Source organism: Lutra lutra, chromosome 7 (assembly GCF_902655055.1).
Source record: "Lutra lutra chromosome 7, mLutLut1.2, whole genome shotgun sequence".
NCBI classification, from domain to species: Eukaryota; Metazoa; Chordata; class Mammalia; order Carnivora; family Mustelidae; genus Lutra; species Lutra lutra.
The window spans coordinates 1,852,427-1,865,854 of NC_062284.1; the positions used below are offsets into that span (position 1 = coordinate 1,852,427).

The 13,428-nt window shown below is 58.9% G+C and overlaps 2 protein-coding genes across 5 annotated transcripts in view; one reads left to right on the forward strand and one right to left on the reverse strand.

Annotated features, from left to right (window-relative positions):
• The window catches only part of CEMIP (cell migration inducing hyaluronidase 1), a 128,358-nt gene that overhangs the window by 81,660 nt on the left and 33,270 nt on the right, over nt 1-13,428 (forward strand). For both annotated transcript variants that reach the window (XM_047736183.1, XM_047736182.1), the window contains exons 8-12: nt 315-410; nt 990-1,111; nt 4,268-4,400; nt 5,185-5,376; nt 12,535-12,710. In XM_047736183.1, coding sequence (XP_047592139.1) covers nt 315-410; nt 990-1,111; nt 4,268-4,400; nt 5,185-5,376; nt 12,535-12,710 — 719 coding nt within the window. The remainder of the gene's footprint in view (nt 1-314; nt 411-989; nt 1,112-4,267; nt 4,401-5,184; nt 5,377-12,534; nt 12,711-13,428) is intronic.
• LOC125104014 (uncharacterized) lies at nt 401-4,267 on the reverse strand. Of its 3 annotated transcripts, XM_047736184.1 has the most exons (5): nt 4,132-4,267; nt 3,607-3,711; nt 2,430-2,498; nt 1,838-2,015; nt 401-799 (listed from the first exon to the last, which is right to left on the reverse strand). In XM_047736184.1, the coding sequence occupies exons 3-5, from the start codon at nt 2,476-2,478 to the stop codon at nt 406-408; spliced, it is 621 nt and encodes a 206-aa protein (XP_047592140.1). In that variant the 5' UTR covers nt 2,479-2,498; nt 3,607-3,711; nt 4,132-4,267; the 3' UTR covers nt 401-405. The 3 variants fall into 3 exon arrangements, with proteins under 3 accessions (XP_047592140.1, XP_047592142.1, XP_047592141.1); XM_047736186.1 differs by lacking the exon at nt 2,430-2,498 and having other exon boundaries at nt 1,838-2,013; nt 3,607-4,251; XM_047736185.1 differs by lacking the exons at nt 3,607-3,711; nt 4,132-4,267 and having other exon boundaries at nt 1,838-3,160.

Here is a 13,428-nt window from a genome sequence, read left to right on the forward strand (position 1 = left end):
AAGATCCTTTGGGTGGGCCCTCATCACCTGTGGGAAAGCCCCGCAGGTCCTATTCCCAGACAGGAATCCGCGGGAGAAATCGGGGCTTCAGCTTTGTCAGCCACGGAAATCAAATCTTCAAAACTGAAGCAAAAGAAGGGACCGTAGGAAATCTGCTTCCCCGGTAGAGAGACGGGCCTGAAATGGTTTTTGTTTCTAAGAAAGAGTTCAAGATCCATGCGTGCTGGGGGTTGGCTCTGTCTTGGGATTGTTTACATTTTTCGGGATGTGGGGGTGGGGCTTGCTGTCGCCGACGCCCCCGCTCTCTCCCACAGGACACCGAGGCTCGGCGGCCGCCCGGGTGTCCAAAGTGTTCCAGACGGAGCACGGCGAGCACTTCAACGTCTCTTCCTCCAGCGAGTGGGTTCAAGGTGAGCCGTTCGGCACGACCAGGAAAACCCGGGCACTGGGAGCGAAGGGCAGGACGTTCTGTCTTCGCACAACGAGGCTTTTTCTCTTGCGCCAATAAGACCCCCGATGCTGCTGAGTAAACTGAATTAGCGAGGGCGGGTGTCTCTCATTGATCCGTCCCGAGCGGCCAAGAGCCCAGAGGATGCCGTTCCCCCTCTTGGAATCCTCTTTGCCCCAAGCAGCGGTGCTGGATAGGAAACAGGTGGGAGCAGGACCGGCCTTCAGGCAGCCAGGCGTGGGGGCTGGGGTGCAGAGAGCCGCGCCGTCCCCGCCGGCCCGAGAAACGGGCTGACCGTAGCTCTCATCGTCACCCCTTCTGCGGTCCCGAAGAAGATAGACTCTATGGCTTCTAGAAAGTGAGAAAGTCAGTTAAGAGATGTTTTTAATGAAAAGGTGGGAGACGTGGCGACTGCTTTGGGGCACAGCTGGACGCATGGTTTTCGACTCCTGTTGGCCCCGGGGGTGTCGGGGGCCCCGCTGTGGGGCACCTGCCCTCTTGGGTCCTTCCCACCTCACCCTGCTCTTTGCGTTCGGTCTAGATGTGGAGTGGACGGAGTGGTTTGACCACGACAGAGTGGCGCACACTAAAGGCGGGGAGAAAATCTCAGACCTCCGGGTCGCTCACCCAGGAAAGATCTGCAATCGCCCCATCGACATCCAGGTACCAAACTCTAAATGATCAAGAGGGACAAAGACTTTATTTCGGAAACGGAGTCTGACTTTCTTGCCACTGGGGTGGTGCGATTCTCCCCGCGCTCCCAGCACTCAGTTGAGCCGGGAAGTCCCGTTCCCGCTCTAGAAGCACTTCTCGGCTCCAGGCCTCCCGGCCAGGCCAGGGAGTTCCCCAACAAGGGCCCAGGGTTCCACTCCCCACTCCTCCTCAAGCAGCTTCCACAGCCATGGTGGACGGTGCCCCAGCCTGGGGACGGGCTGTCTCCTTCATCCTCCCTTCTCAGTCGATTTCCTTGGGGACCTTCAGTGCACAGGCCCCAAATGAGTTTTGGGGTGCTGGCTGAGCTCAGCCCCCTCCCCCAGCCTGGCTCTCTGCTGAGCGGCGCGTGAACGAGTGGTGCTCCCAACTCACCGGCTTCGTGGGCAGACTGTTCCCGTTTGGCTAGGACCCCCCACCCGCTCATAGGGCTGTGGGTCCTCGAGAAGGACTGACCCGAGTGAGCGCAGGCCGTGGGCTCTAGGCTTGTTTTGGGTCCAGTAGGATCAAGAAGGGCCAGTGCCCCCAAAGGCCCCAGATTTAATTCTAACTTTCTCTTTCAACCTGGAACATCCCAGCCTTAGTCTTATTCCTCCAGGTCCCTTGGCCACAGCAAGTCCCGGCCTTTGCTCCCCTCCCCTCCCCAGATATTTCTAGAAATCCTCCAGGAACACTTACATGGTCAACGGACGCCTCCCGGTGTCGGCTCTGCCAGCCGTCGGGCTCCGGACTACTGCCTTTAGGCGACCACGTCCCTGTGGCCGCTTCCCGTAGGCGTCTCCCATTCCCCCGGTGCCTCTGTTCCCGGCATGGACGCGGGCACCTGCTGACGTCAAAGCACAACCAATCCCAGGCTAAAGGGTGAAATAAAACTTCACTGACGGCTTGGAGGCAACAAAGTGGGGACGAGCTCACGTACATATAAAATGCAAAATAGTGGAGGGTACAAAGGCTCTCCAGCTCCATCATCTGAGACCCTCCAAGGGACCCGACCCCATCCTCTAGGACCCCCAGGTGGCCGCTCACGGAAGTCCCTTCCGTGACAACATTTTGCTGAGCTTGGTGGCCCCTTATCGATTCACAGCTCTCAACTCCAGAATGGGATCTTGGCTTTTTCTTTGCTAAAGAAAGGCCCAGGAAGCGGTCAAGGGTTAGGGTGCAGTGGTCACGGTGGCCCTTTCTTGAAGCTTCCGTCCCTGTGCTCCCGTGGCCCTGAGGTGACTGCCGCCCTAAACCTCGCCGCCCTCACCCCAGTCCTGGCAGCGGAGCTCAGTCAGGTGACTCAGGGTCCCAATTTCCTCTTCAGTAACAACGCACATCGGGGATTGTCACTGTTTCCCTGTGGGATTATTTTGTGGTTCTTATACAACGATGTATGAAGGACCCATGATTTTTTTAAAATATTTTATGATTATTGTCATAATCATACTGTTATTTTATAATTATTAATGATCAAAAATAGTAATAGACTTGTGTCTACTTAGGGCGGAGACCAGTTTCCCTGAACAGTGGCAGAACCACCTTTTTCTCTTCTTATCCCAAAGTGAGGTCATTCCTCAGGTTTAGGAAAAGGAGGGGGAGGAACACGCAGAGTTGAATAGATGCTCCCCCACCCCCGGAAAGTGTGGAACACTGTGCCTGGGAAAAGGTTTGGTTCCATTTCCTGGTGTTTTCAGGCTCAGTTCTCCGTGTTTTGGGGTCTCCTGCAGAAGGACAGGCTCTGGCCTCCATGGAAAACAGTGGGACCTCAGAGGAGCCAAGCTTGATAGTCCAACGACCTTGACCTTGAGCTGGCTTCTAAAAACCTCTGAGCCTTCGCTTTTTCCCCAAGGGCGGGTCTGCAACTCCCGCTTCTCCCAGGGCGCTGGAGGCCACCCGCGATGATGGGGGTGAGCTCAACTCTTGCAGGAAAGGGCTGGGTTTTCGTGATGCCGGAGCTCCCTGCCCTAGAGCTCTTCTTTGAGGCCAATGACAACAGATACCTGCTGTGTTGAAGCTAATGTTTCCTGAAAAGCTCCCCCGCTCCGCCCTCTTTTTTAATAGGTTGACTCTACTTTGCCTCCCTATTTCCCGGCCCGGGTCCCTTTGGTCTCTGTGCCAGAGAGGACGACAGCTGCGGCCTGGATCTCAGTTGCTTGTCTCTGAGGACAGCTGTGGGCTTTTGCTACAGGCACACCCGGGCTCTGGGATGAGCCCCAGCTGGCAGGGAGCGTGACCTCCTTGAAGCCCGCTCCCTAAACTCTCTACCTGGCCTTGGGGCTGCTCACCCGTCGGCCCCATCCCGGAGACCCCAGTCCGTGCCGAGCCCCGGGCTGGAATCCGGGATCAGGGAGACAGGCGGAAACCAGACCCTTGCCCTCCCCGGAGCTCAGGATCCCGGGGGAGGAGACAGACATTGAACAGAGGACATGGGCTGCGTTCCGGATGGCCGCAGTGGGGAGGTGCACCCGCTCTGTGGCTGGCTGAGTCTGGATTCGAATCTTGGCTCTGCCTCCCACTGGTTTGTTTGACCCTGAGCAAGTGACTCACCCGCGGAAGGCTGGTTCCCTTATCTGTAGAGCCAGCGACCTCATTGATGCTGTGAAGATGGAATGAGATCATATGCCGAGCACTTAGCCCTATAGCTGCTAGGGCAAGGACGGTTCTCAAACTGGACTGCCCTCTGGAACCACTTGGGCCACTTCTAAATGTTCTGATCCCCAATCACACGTGGACACACCAGATCTGAGCCCCGGGGGTTGGGGCCTGGGCATGAGTATTTTTAAGGGCTCCCCACACCTGTCGATGAACAGAGGGGTCCTCAATAAATGGCAGGGGGTGGGTGGTAGGAGTCCCAGCAAATCAGTGGTCTGGGTACAGACCGCCCCGGGACCCCAGCGAGGCATGTCCCCACCCTGTGTCGTCACATTGTCTTCCTCAGAACAAAACGGTTTTCTTAGTACAAAAGCGAGGCCCGGTCATTCCATGATCACCTTGGGCCCGAGGAAACAATTCCGGCATCAGGGACGGTTTTAGACGTGTGAGTGGATATTTATGCCATTAATCATCGCCTTCCTCCGTTACGCACAGGAAAATGATTTTGCTCTGTAATTCCCGTGCCGTTTCCAGGCCACGACGGCGGATGGCGTTAACCTCACCACCGAGGTCGTCTACAAAAAAGGCCAGGATTATAGGTTTGTGTGCTACAACCGGGGCCGAGCCTGCCAGACCTACCGTGTGCGGTTCCTGTGTGGGAAGCCTGGTAAGCACCCGCTTGCCGGGGACACACAGCGCAGCCGTGCGTGGCTCATTCCTTGAGCTGGCTGTTGGGAGTTTGTTTGGCTGCGGCTGGGTCAGCTGCCCCAGGACATCTCGGTGACACGGCGCTTCTGCCAAGCTCACCGTGGACAGCCCTCTGCGACCCGGGAGCCGTGGGATGGTCCTCAGAGTTGGTAGGAGCCGGCCAGGCCCCACCTGCCCATATGCCTTTCAGGAAGGGGAAGGGCCCGGCCCAAGAAGACGAGGGTGCCGTGGCCCAGGGCTGACATCTTGCAGCCTTCCCCTGTGGAGACGTGAGCCCGCGGCCGCTGGCTGCTGTTATTTTGAACGCGGCTCCCGAGGTGCTCGTTAGGAGGGATGGGAAATGGCCGGGTTGTTCGAGGAGGCACTTGGCCTTCCCCAGAAGGTGGTCATTAGGGATGAGTGCTCTCGGGGGGAGGGCTTACAGCTCCCGTAAATAATAGTTGAGAGGAACTGTATTTGTTTTACATCTTGAGCAAAGTGGGTGTGGTGGGCTGCCACGTTCAACTCTGACTAAGGAGTTGCTGGAAAATTCCCCTGCCTGGAGCTAATGAATGGGTCTTTTCTGCTACGGTTTTGTTGACTTCAAAAACCTGCACCAAGACTGGGATGGGCTGAGCCTGGTGATTTGGGTTTGGATAGGCAAACCTGGCATTTATCTAGGGAGGGAAAGGGAAGAGGCGTGGGGTCAAACGTTGGCCGAGAACGCAGGGTTCTACCTCAGCCCCTCCCGTCTGGGCTTTCAGTGAGGCCCAAACTCACCGTCACCATCGACACCAACGTGAACAGCACCGTTCTGACCCTGGAGGACGATGTTCGGTCGTGGAAGCCCGGGGACATGCTGGTCATCGCCAGTACTGACTACTCCATGTACCAGGCAGAGGAGTTCCAGGTGCTACCCTGCAAAGCCTGTGCCCCCAACCAGGTCCGAGTGGCAGGTGAGACTTCTGCTAAGCCCGCCCTGGGAAATCACAACAGGTCCGTATCAGTCAGCTCTTGACACAATAATGCTACGTAACAAAACAGACCTCAAACCCTCACGACAACACGTACTTCTCACTCATGCACCTGCTGCTGATCCAGGGTCCAGCATCTCTAGACGGAGCTTGGCTCTGGGACGACAGCTGGGTTCTGGTCAGTCCATGGGACTCTCGCTCTTCTCAAGGCATATTCTTCCCGTGGGGGGTGGAAAGCTCCAGAGAGCAGAAACACAGAGGACACAGGGCCTGGGCTCAGGACTAGCTCTCACACCCACATGCCACCGGACAAAGCACAGAGTGTGCTTAAGCTCCACACGCACGGGGCGGGTCAGCCGATTTGCCCCATCAAGGTTGAGGGAAGGGAGTGACTCTTGTTAGACGATAATGCAAGCAACTGGGAAATTTAAACTTCTTCTTTCTGCAGCGTTGGTGCCTTTTTCTTCTCATTGTTGACTTAGTGGTATGGCAATGTACATTGTGCGGGTTTCCTGGAATCTCAGATTGTTAGGATTAAAAGTGTCGTCCCGGTCCGTGTTTATTAGTGGAGAGAGTTATGTCCCAGGAGGGCTCTTAGGTTATAAGTGGTGGAATCCAACTTGACTATCGTAAGCAAAAGAGGAATTTGTCCGGTGTGCTGCTGGTCTTCAAGAAGGGATGTACCCCTCTGCACGAGGACGGGGGCAGGGCTGCTTCGGGGTCAGGGTAGTGGGAGCGAGTGGGCCGTGTCTTCAGGGCATCGCAGTCCTGAAGGTCCCTGGGAGGTCCCCTGGACATAGTGCTCACGCCACCTTCTAGGGAGATAGGGCCCACTTGGGCTGGGGGTTCACATGGCCCTCTCTGGCAGTGCCCCTATTGAATGGAGAAAGGGGTCCCTCCCCCAAGGCAAACTGGGGAAGAAAAGGCCAGAAAAAAGGAGACTCCATCCCAGGCATCATAACCACCAGCCAGTACAGGACCATGGCCCCTGGAAAAGGTAGGATTGAGGGAAAGAGGAGGAAACATGGGTGGAGATGTATCCAAATTATCTGTCACTTTGGAAATAAAACTACAGAAAGTCAAACAATCTTTTTGGCTGGTGGGGATGTGCTTAGGAAGGAATCTGAGGGGACAAAGGTTTAAAAAAACCTGGGCAATGTGGTAGAGCCCAATCCCCTTGTCCCACTCTCGGGGGCCATGGACCCTGGAGGCTGCCCCCTGCAGTCTGCGGCTGTGGTCCTAGAGGGCCGACCCTGAGAAGGGAAGGCTATGGGTGTCCCAGAGCCGACGGCTTTGCTGCGTGTGGCTGGACTCACGGCCGTGCTTGACACGCTGACAGACTCTGCCTTTTTGAACTGTCATTTGTTCGAACCCCCGCCTTCTTTGGAAAAGGTTTGGGGATATTTTACAGTAAAGACAAGTCCAATTAAATCTTCATCCAGGAGAGAAAAAAAGGGAAAGATACGCGTGGATATAATACATTCTGGTGTGAGAAGAATCATCCAACAAAAGGGGGTGCGGTTTGAAGTTAGGAAAAGCTACTGAAACAGACCATAAATCTGTCTCCGAGCTTCTTGGCAGTGAGAGAAAGAAACATCACAGATTCCTTACCGTTGTCCGGTGAAAAGGAGGACAGAGGCCCAGAGACGCAGCTTCCCCGAGGCCCTGGGCTACGGAGGGACGGGGCTCCGGGCCGCGTGCACAGTAACAAGAACAGTCCCCCGCAGGCTTTCCTTACAAAGATGCTCGGTACCAGCTCTGGCTGGACTCGTCTATTAGATCGGGGCACGCTGTTGGTCTCATTTCCTGAAGACATTTTGGGGAAGGCGCCTTCCTTCCTTCTCGCCCTCTCTACCTCCCCACCCACCCTCCCTCCTCCCTCCCTCCTCTCCTCCTTCCCTCCCCTCCAGCCCTTTCTCTCTCTGGTAGAGCACAGGCTCCGAGTTGCAGGAATGTGGTTGCCAGCCACGTGACCTCAGACAAGTACTTAACTTCCCCGTACCTCAGCTTCCCCATCTGTAAAACAGACACAACGATCGTAGATCATGACCGCTTCCCGGGGTTGTGAGGATGGGCGGGTTGAACCCTTCAGGGTGAGGCCCTTTGAACAGCGCCCGGTATGCAGTAAGCGCTCCGTAAATGTCAGCAGCTATCCCTGGCAGGATTCTGCAATCATGGAGCACCTGAGCTTGAGGGCGGACAGAGATGGTGCCGGGAGAGTCCATTCTGTAGGTAAAGACCCTTGTAGAGGGAGAAAGGCAGACGCGTGCGTCGTTTTCAGCAGTCCCGGGCTGAGGTCGGTCACTGGTCCTTTCCTGAGTGTCCTGATGCCTCCGGGCGTGGAGGCGGGAGGCTCTGTGAGCGCAGGTGTCCCCGCCTATCCCTCCGTCCCCAGGCTGGGCATGCCCTGCTCCTTTCCTGAGGACACACAGGGCAGTGGGAGGGAGAGCATCGTTTGTTCAACGCAGGAAATGCCAATGGGGCAGGCGATGTGTCAGACAAATGTGTCCTCTGCCCTTGGGAGCTCACCAGGGGGCAGGTGGCCTGGACCGTCTGAGGGGGACAGCATAGTGCAGGGCACTGTGCTGGGGACCCATGCAGTGTCCCAGCCGTGAAGGAGGACCAGAGCAGCGGGAATGAGGGGCAGAGGGGCCGCGTGGGGCTGGGGGCAGGGGACACGACTTCCCGCCGACTACACCAGCCTGTGGCATTCCCCCTGGTGGGAAAACCTCCCCACACCCCCAGTTACAATAGGGTGCCCAGAGAAGCTCGGGCCCCGTGAGGGTCAGAGCCACGGCCCTCCCTGTATGACTCCTGTGTCCCCCGGGTCTGGTTCGCATGCACAGCCCTCCTGGGACATCAGTGTCCTGGACGCTCGGCAGGAGGGCCATTGAGACAGTGTGAGCTGATGCCAGTGCGGGGTTCTGGGGCGGCCCGCGTGGTCTCTGGTGGGGTGGACGCAGGGGCACCTGGAGGGGTGGAAGGTCCCCCAGGTCTGCCCAGCCTGGCCCACATCTGCACCCCTGTGCCAGGCACCCCGAGGCCTGGGGGGGGCCAGGTTTCCCCTTCAGCAGCTCCTGAGAGCCGAGTGGCCCTGAGAACAAGGGACCAGGGTGCTGTTAGGGCTGCTGCCTCACCCAGCAGTGTGGCTGGGGAGCGGACGCAGGAGAGCGGTCCTACTTGGCGGCCAACTCACAGGCCCAGCTGCCTCCAGAGCCTTCCAAAGGCTGGATGGACCGTGAGACGGGGCCACTGTGGGCCCTGGTGCAGGGGGAGGAGATATGTGAAGTCTTGGGACCCCCCTCGGACCCCTCCACGCTCCCTCAGAGCAGCAGCCCATGTCTGTGTCTCTGGCAGCCCCGCACCCCTCCCTGACCCCCACCCCCCAATGCTGGGCTCAGAGTGGACCGTCCACTTTGCGCCGAGGCTTCGAGGTGTGACTGAAAACAGCGCCCCCTGGTGGGCAGCGTCAGAAAAGCCCCAGCTGAGGAGGGGGTGCATGCGTGGGTCTTGGGGAGGCCCACGTGTCTCCCTTTCAGCCCCAAGCCCGGCCCCCTGTGCCCCGTCTCTTCCGAAGCTGTGCCCCCCCCAGCAGCGGCATCTTGGGCCCCCCCAGGCTGGTTGCAGAGCGGGACACGCCCTCCCGGATCGTCCCTCCTCACGGCCCCCCAGTTCCAGGAAACAGGCCTCTGCGCCTGTGCAGGGTTTTCTGACAGCAAACAGATGGGAACCACCAAGTCACGAAAGTGTGAGTCATCTCAGAACATTCTGGAGTGCTATTCTCCTCAGGGTGACTGTCCGCACCTCCCACCTCGCACCCGGAAACTTCCCCAGACCCCTCCCTGGCCCCAGCATGCGCCCCTCGGTAATACCACAGTTAACCTGCTCCCTCATACGGCCGTTCTCTGTTTCCCGTGACTGCCAAGCGCCTTACAAGACCGTCTGCTTGCTCCTCGTGGTCTCCTAACAACGTGGCAGCCCCGTTTCTGCGGGACACAGAGGAGGACACTCAGGTGCAGGGACATTAGATGTCCAGGACGGTCACCAGCCACATGAAGCTGTTCAGATTTAATTAAAATCCAAGTTTGGCAGTCTATGCCTCGGTCCTCCTAGCCTTCTTCCGAGTAGCCAGTGGCTGTAGGTGGCCGGTGGCCAGCATCCTGGATGGCATGCCATAGAGCATCTCCCACACCTCAGCCGTCCTAGGAGGGTGAGCTGGTGTAGACCAGGCAAGTCTGTGTGGCCGACTGGAGCCAGGATTCAAATTCTGAGCTCCCCAGCTCCCAGGCTCCCTGTCCTACTCTGTCCTCTGCAGGGTCTCTGCTCAAAGACGACTGGCCCAGGCCAGGAACCTGGGAGCTGTGTGGCTGAGACAGCCTCTTTGGGACCCTCCAGCCCGAGCCCCATCCCAGGACAGTGGCCTTCCTGGATTATTTAGGACAATCTGGGGGTCTTCCCTGGTTGGCCCTAGTGCACCAGAGCTGCAGGAAGCAAGGGAGGGAGGGAGAGCAGGGCATGCAGCTCCCCCCAGGCAGCCATCTGGGGGATCGTGGCCTATGAACGCGGCAGCAGGACCAATCGCCCCACTTGGGGTTTTGTAAAGAACCTCTACAGGCTCCACGGTGCAGGGAGGAGGCAGTGGGAACACACTGGGCACGCAGGTCTCGGCTGCCCGGTCCTGCACGCTCGGCTCACGGGAGCCTGGTAGACACAGTCCCTCCGTCTCCCGCTCCCCGCATGGAGCAGCCTGGAGCTGTGAGGCAGTAGGGGGAGCCCTGGGCTCCCGTCTCCCCTGAGGACAGTGCCGGTGGCCGCTGCACAGGCCATTAGGGCCATACCCATCCCTGCCACATGCCAGGGGCAGTTCGAAGCTCATTCCAAGGATTAACTCTGTCCACAAGCATAGCTACGTTCGAGACACATGCTAGCAACATCTCGATTTTACAGAAGGAGAGCCCGAGATTCGGGGAGCGTCAGTGACATGTGCGGGGACTCGCAGCCATCATCTGAGTCAGGATCCAGAGCCACGGTCCTCTGCAGCCTCTCCCCTCCCTCTCCCGCTGTGTTCAAGGGGACCAGGGATCCCGGGGGAAGGCCCTCTGGTCAGCATTCTGCCCATTCCCCACAGTTTAAGGGGGCACCGACCCCCAAATTGTGCATGCCACGAGGGGCGGCTGGACGTCAGGGCATGTGTGCCTGGAAGGGAGGCCTGCTGTCCTGGCCACTGGAGCAGGATCTGGAAGGACAAAGCCATCTGCTGCTCACGCCGGGTGGACAGGGCCGGCCCAGCCAGAGGGCATCTAGGCAGGCACGCGGAGAAGCGAAGTAGCAAAGGCATGTTCAGGGAGGGCTGGGCGCTCTGCCCAGGCTGCCGCAGAGGTGGGCGCGGGAGCCATGACACAGAAGCCCGCAGAGCCTGGGGTTTTGCCCTGTGCGTCCTGCAGGCTGAGAGACGGGATCTGAGCCCCTCAGGGCTCCTCTCCTGTCTGTGGCCAGCAGCACTGAGCCCGCGCTCTCTGCACCAAATCTTCCCTCCTGTGCTCAAGCCTCGGGGTCCGTCCCTGCAGGAAACGTGCTCCATTCTGGCCCTCCCAGAACTCGGCTCCTCGGGGGCCTGGCCCTCACGCTGGCTGGTTCCTGGGCAGCTCTGAGCAGCCTCTGGGGCACCAGTTGGTCAGTCAGTCCTTCTGCACTCTGGGAACAGTGGGAGGTGTGTTGCTGAGTTGAGGAGCCTTTGAAGCTTTTCTGGGTGCTGTCTGCTGCCCGTTGGGATGTCCACCTGTGAGGAAAAGAAGGTCTGCATCCAGCAAACTCAGAGGCACGAGGCCGGGCAGGCCAGGGGTTTTGTGATCAAGCTCTGTGCGTCCGTGGCTGGACATCGGGCATTTGAAGCCTGTAAGCAGGGGAGGCTCCTTCCTCACCAGCGATCGGACACTGCCTCGGGCGCAGTTTCCTGTCTGCACTGCCCCCCTGCCCGGCCAGGTCTCTCAGAGCCTCACGCAAATCTCTTTGCACAAGAGACTGTAGTCCCCACCACCCGCCTGGAGGCCCACGGCTTTGGCACGACAGTGACGCTCACAGAGCAGAGACCAACCCGGGGTGGAGGGAGGGGCTCCCACACGGGCAGCCAGAGGGGACCCGGCTTCTGGACCTCGAAACCGTGAAGCCACGAGGCTCGGAGGCCTGAGCCAGCAGTCCCAGCAGGTGAGGAACCAGCAGGCTGCAGAGTGAACTTGTTCCAAATGCTCCCCTGGTCAGTGTCAGAACGTGGGCAGAACCGGACTCTTCATGGACCCCCCCCAGGTGATGAGCCCCATTTAGAGGCAGGCCAAGGTCTCCCTATTCCATGAAGGAATCTGGGGCTGGTGTGAGGGCAGACTGGGGACCAGGAAGCAGTCCCAAAGCTCCCATCTCCTGCGCCCCTGCACCCTCCCTGGGGTGCACCTGTCGTGGGGGGAGAGGGACGGGGCTGGAGGGGAATCAGATGGTTTGAGCCGACAGAGGGAGTGGGGCAAGTCCAGGTCACTTGTTCAGGGACTCAAGCGGCACAAAGGGGACTGGCATTAGCTAAAAGGGCAGCTGAGTTGTGCGGAAGGGTCTTTCAATAATTTTTTAAGGGTAGGACATCTGGATGAGTTTGGAGGCAGAACATAAGGAACCCCTATGAGGGAGAAGAGAAGTCATGGGAGTCCTGGGCCCTAAGACTCTGGGAAGGGATGGAGCTGGGGTCGGGGTACACGGGAGAGCACCCTGTCCTCGGGGCTGGCTCACCAAGGCACACTGGCATTCTGGTCCAGGGAAGGAGCGAGAACGGGGGCCCCCCAAGGCTTCTGCTCGTCCTGTGACCGCACCAGTGGGGAGTCTGGGAAGCGTGGTTCTGGGGAGCATACGTCGAGCTTAAACACAGGTGGCCCCAGTACCAGCAAGCAGAAGGGGGGACCGATATTGGGGGACAAAGAGCCATTTCTGCATGGGCTTCAGGCGTAAGTCCGCAGGGCTGTGAATCCCGGTCCTTCTTTCAGGAATTGCACTTCCCTGGCTTCTTTCTTCCATGAAACGGACCCGGGGGAGCCCCAGGGACCACCGTGCACATGCGGATACACATGCAGCCACTGATTTCCTACCCCCTCTCCGCCCTAGGGAAACCGCTGTACCTGCACATCGGGGAGGAGATAGACGGTGTGGACATGCGGGCTGAGGTCGGGCTCCTGAGCCGGAACATCGTGGTGCGGGGGGAGATGGAGGACAGGTGCTACCCTTACAATAACCACGTCTGCAACTTCTTCGACTTCGACACCTTCGGGGGCCACATCAAGGTATGGGACCCCAGTTGGGGAGGGTACGGGAGCAGGAGCCAGGACCAAGTGCAGGGACTTTCTGGAAGGCAAGTCCCACCGCCCAGTGTGCTGTTCTGGCAGTCGACTCCTGGCTGGAAGACAGGAGGGGGCCACCATGGGGCCAGCTGTCCACTCCCCACTCACACAGCACCTGGGCTCTCTCTCTCCACGGCTCTGGCCACGTCCCTGCCCCACTCCCTTGTCCAATGTTTCACCCCAGTCCTCTCCCAGAAGAACCAGCATTTCACTCACACAAGTCGCGCTTACAACGGACCCATGAAAACCCAGACGCGAACGCAGGCAGGGAGATGAGCGGGACGTCGGAGTGCTGAGTGCACCCGTGAGCTTGCCGGTAGAGTGGAGGCAAGGACGGGCACGGCTCGGCGCGGTCCTGCAGGGCAAGGGCACTCCGGGCGTCCTGGCGTTTGGCTCACGGGGGAGTCCTGCCCGCATCCCTACCCAATGCGCCGTGTCCTGGCATATCGAACATCACGACACCCCAGCGCTCCTCATGTGGCCGTTGCTTTCCATGACGTAGAATCACAGCTGATAGACACTGGGTGTCTTGGAGCTCCGTGTGGACGGCGCTCTTGAAGCCGCAGCCGTGTGCTGTCAGGATAAGACTTCCTGGCACTCTGACTGAAGAAGGAGCGGGACCCACAGAGTGCTCAGCAGGGTTCCCCAGTCACCAGGGCCT

Bases quoted from the DNA above. Each gene is read 5' to 3' on its own strand.
- LOC125104014 (XM_047736184.1), bottom strand. From the start codon at position 2,478: ATGTGCGTTGTTACTGAAGAGGAAATTGGGACCCTGAGTCACCTGACT. The intron at 2,016-2,429 runs AGCTCCGCTGCC...ATTTCACCCTTT, and splicing joins GACCCTGAGTCACCTGACTG to AGCCTGGGATTGGTTGTGCT. The intron at 800-1,837 runs GTAAGTGTTCCT...CTCACTTTCTAG, and splicing joins GGGAGGCGTCCGTTGACCAT to AAGCCATAGAGTCTATCTTC.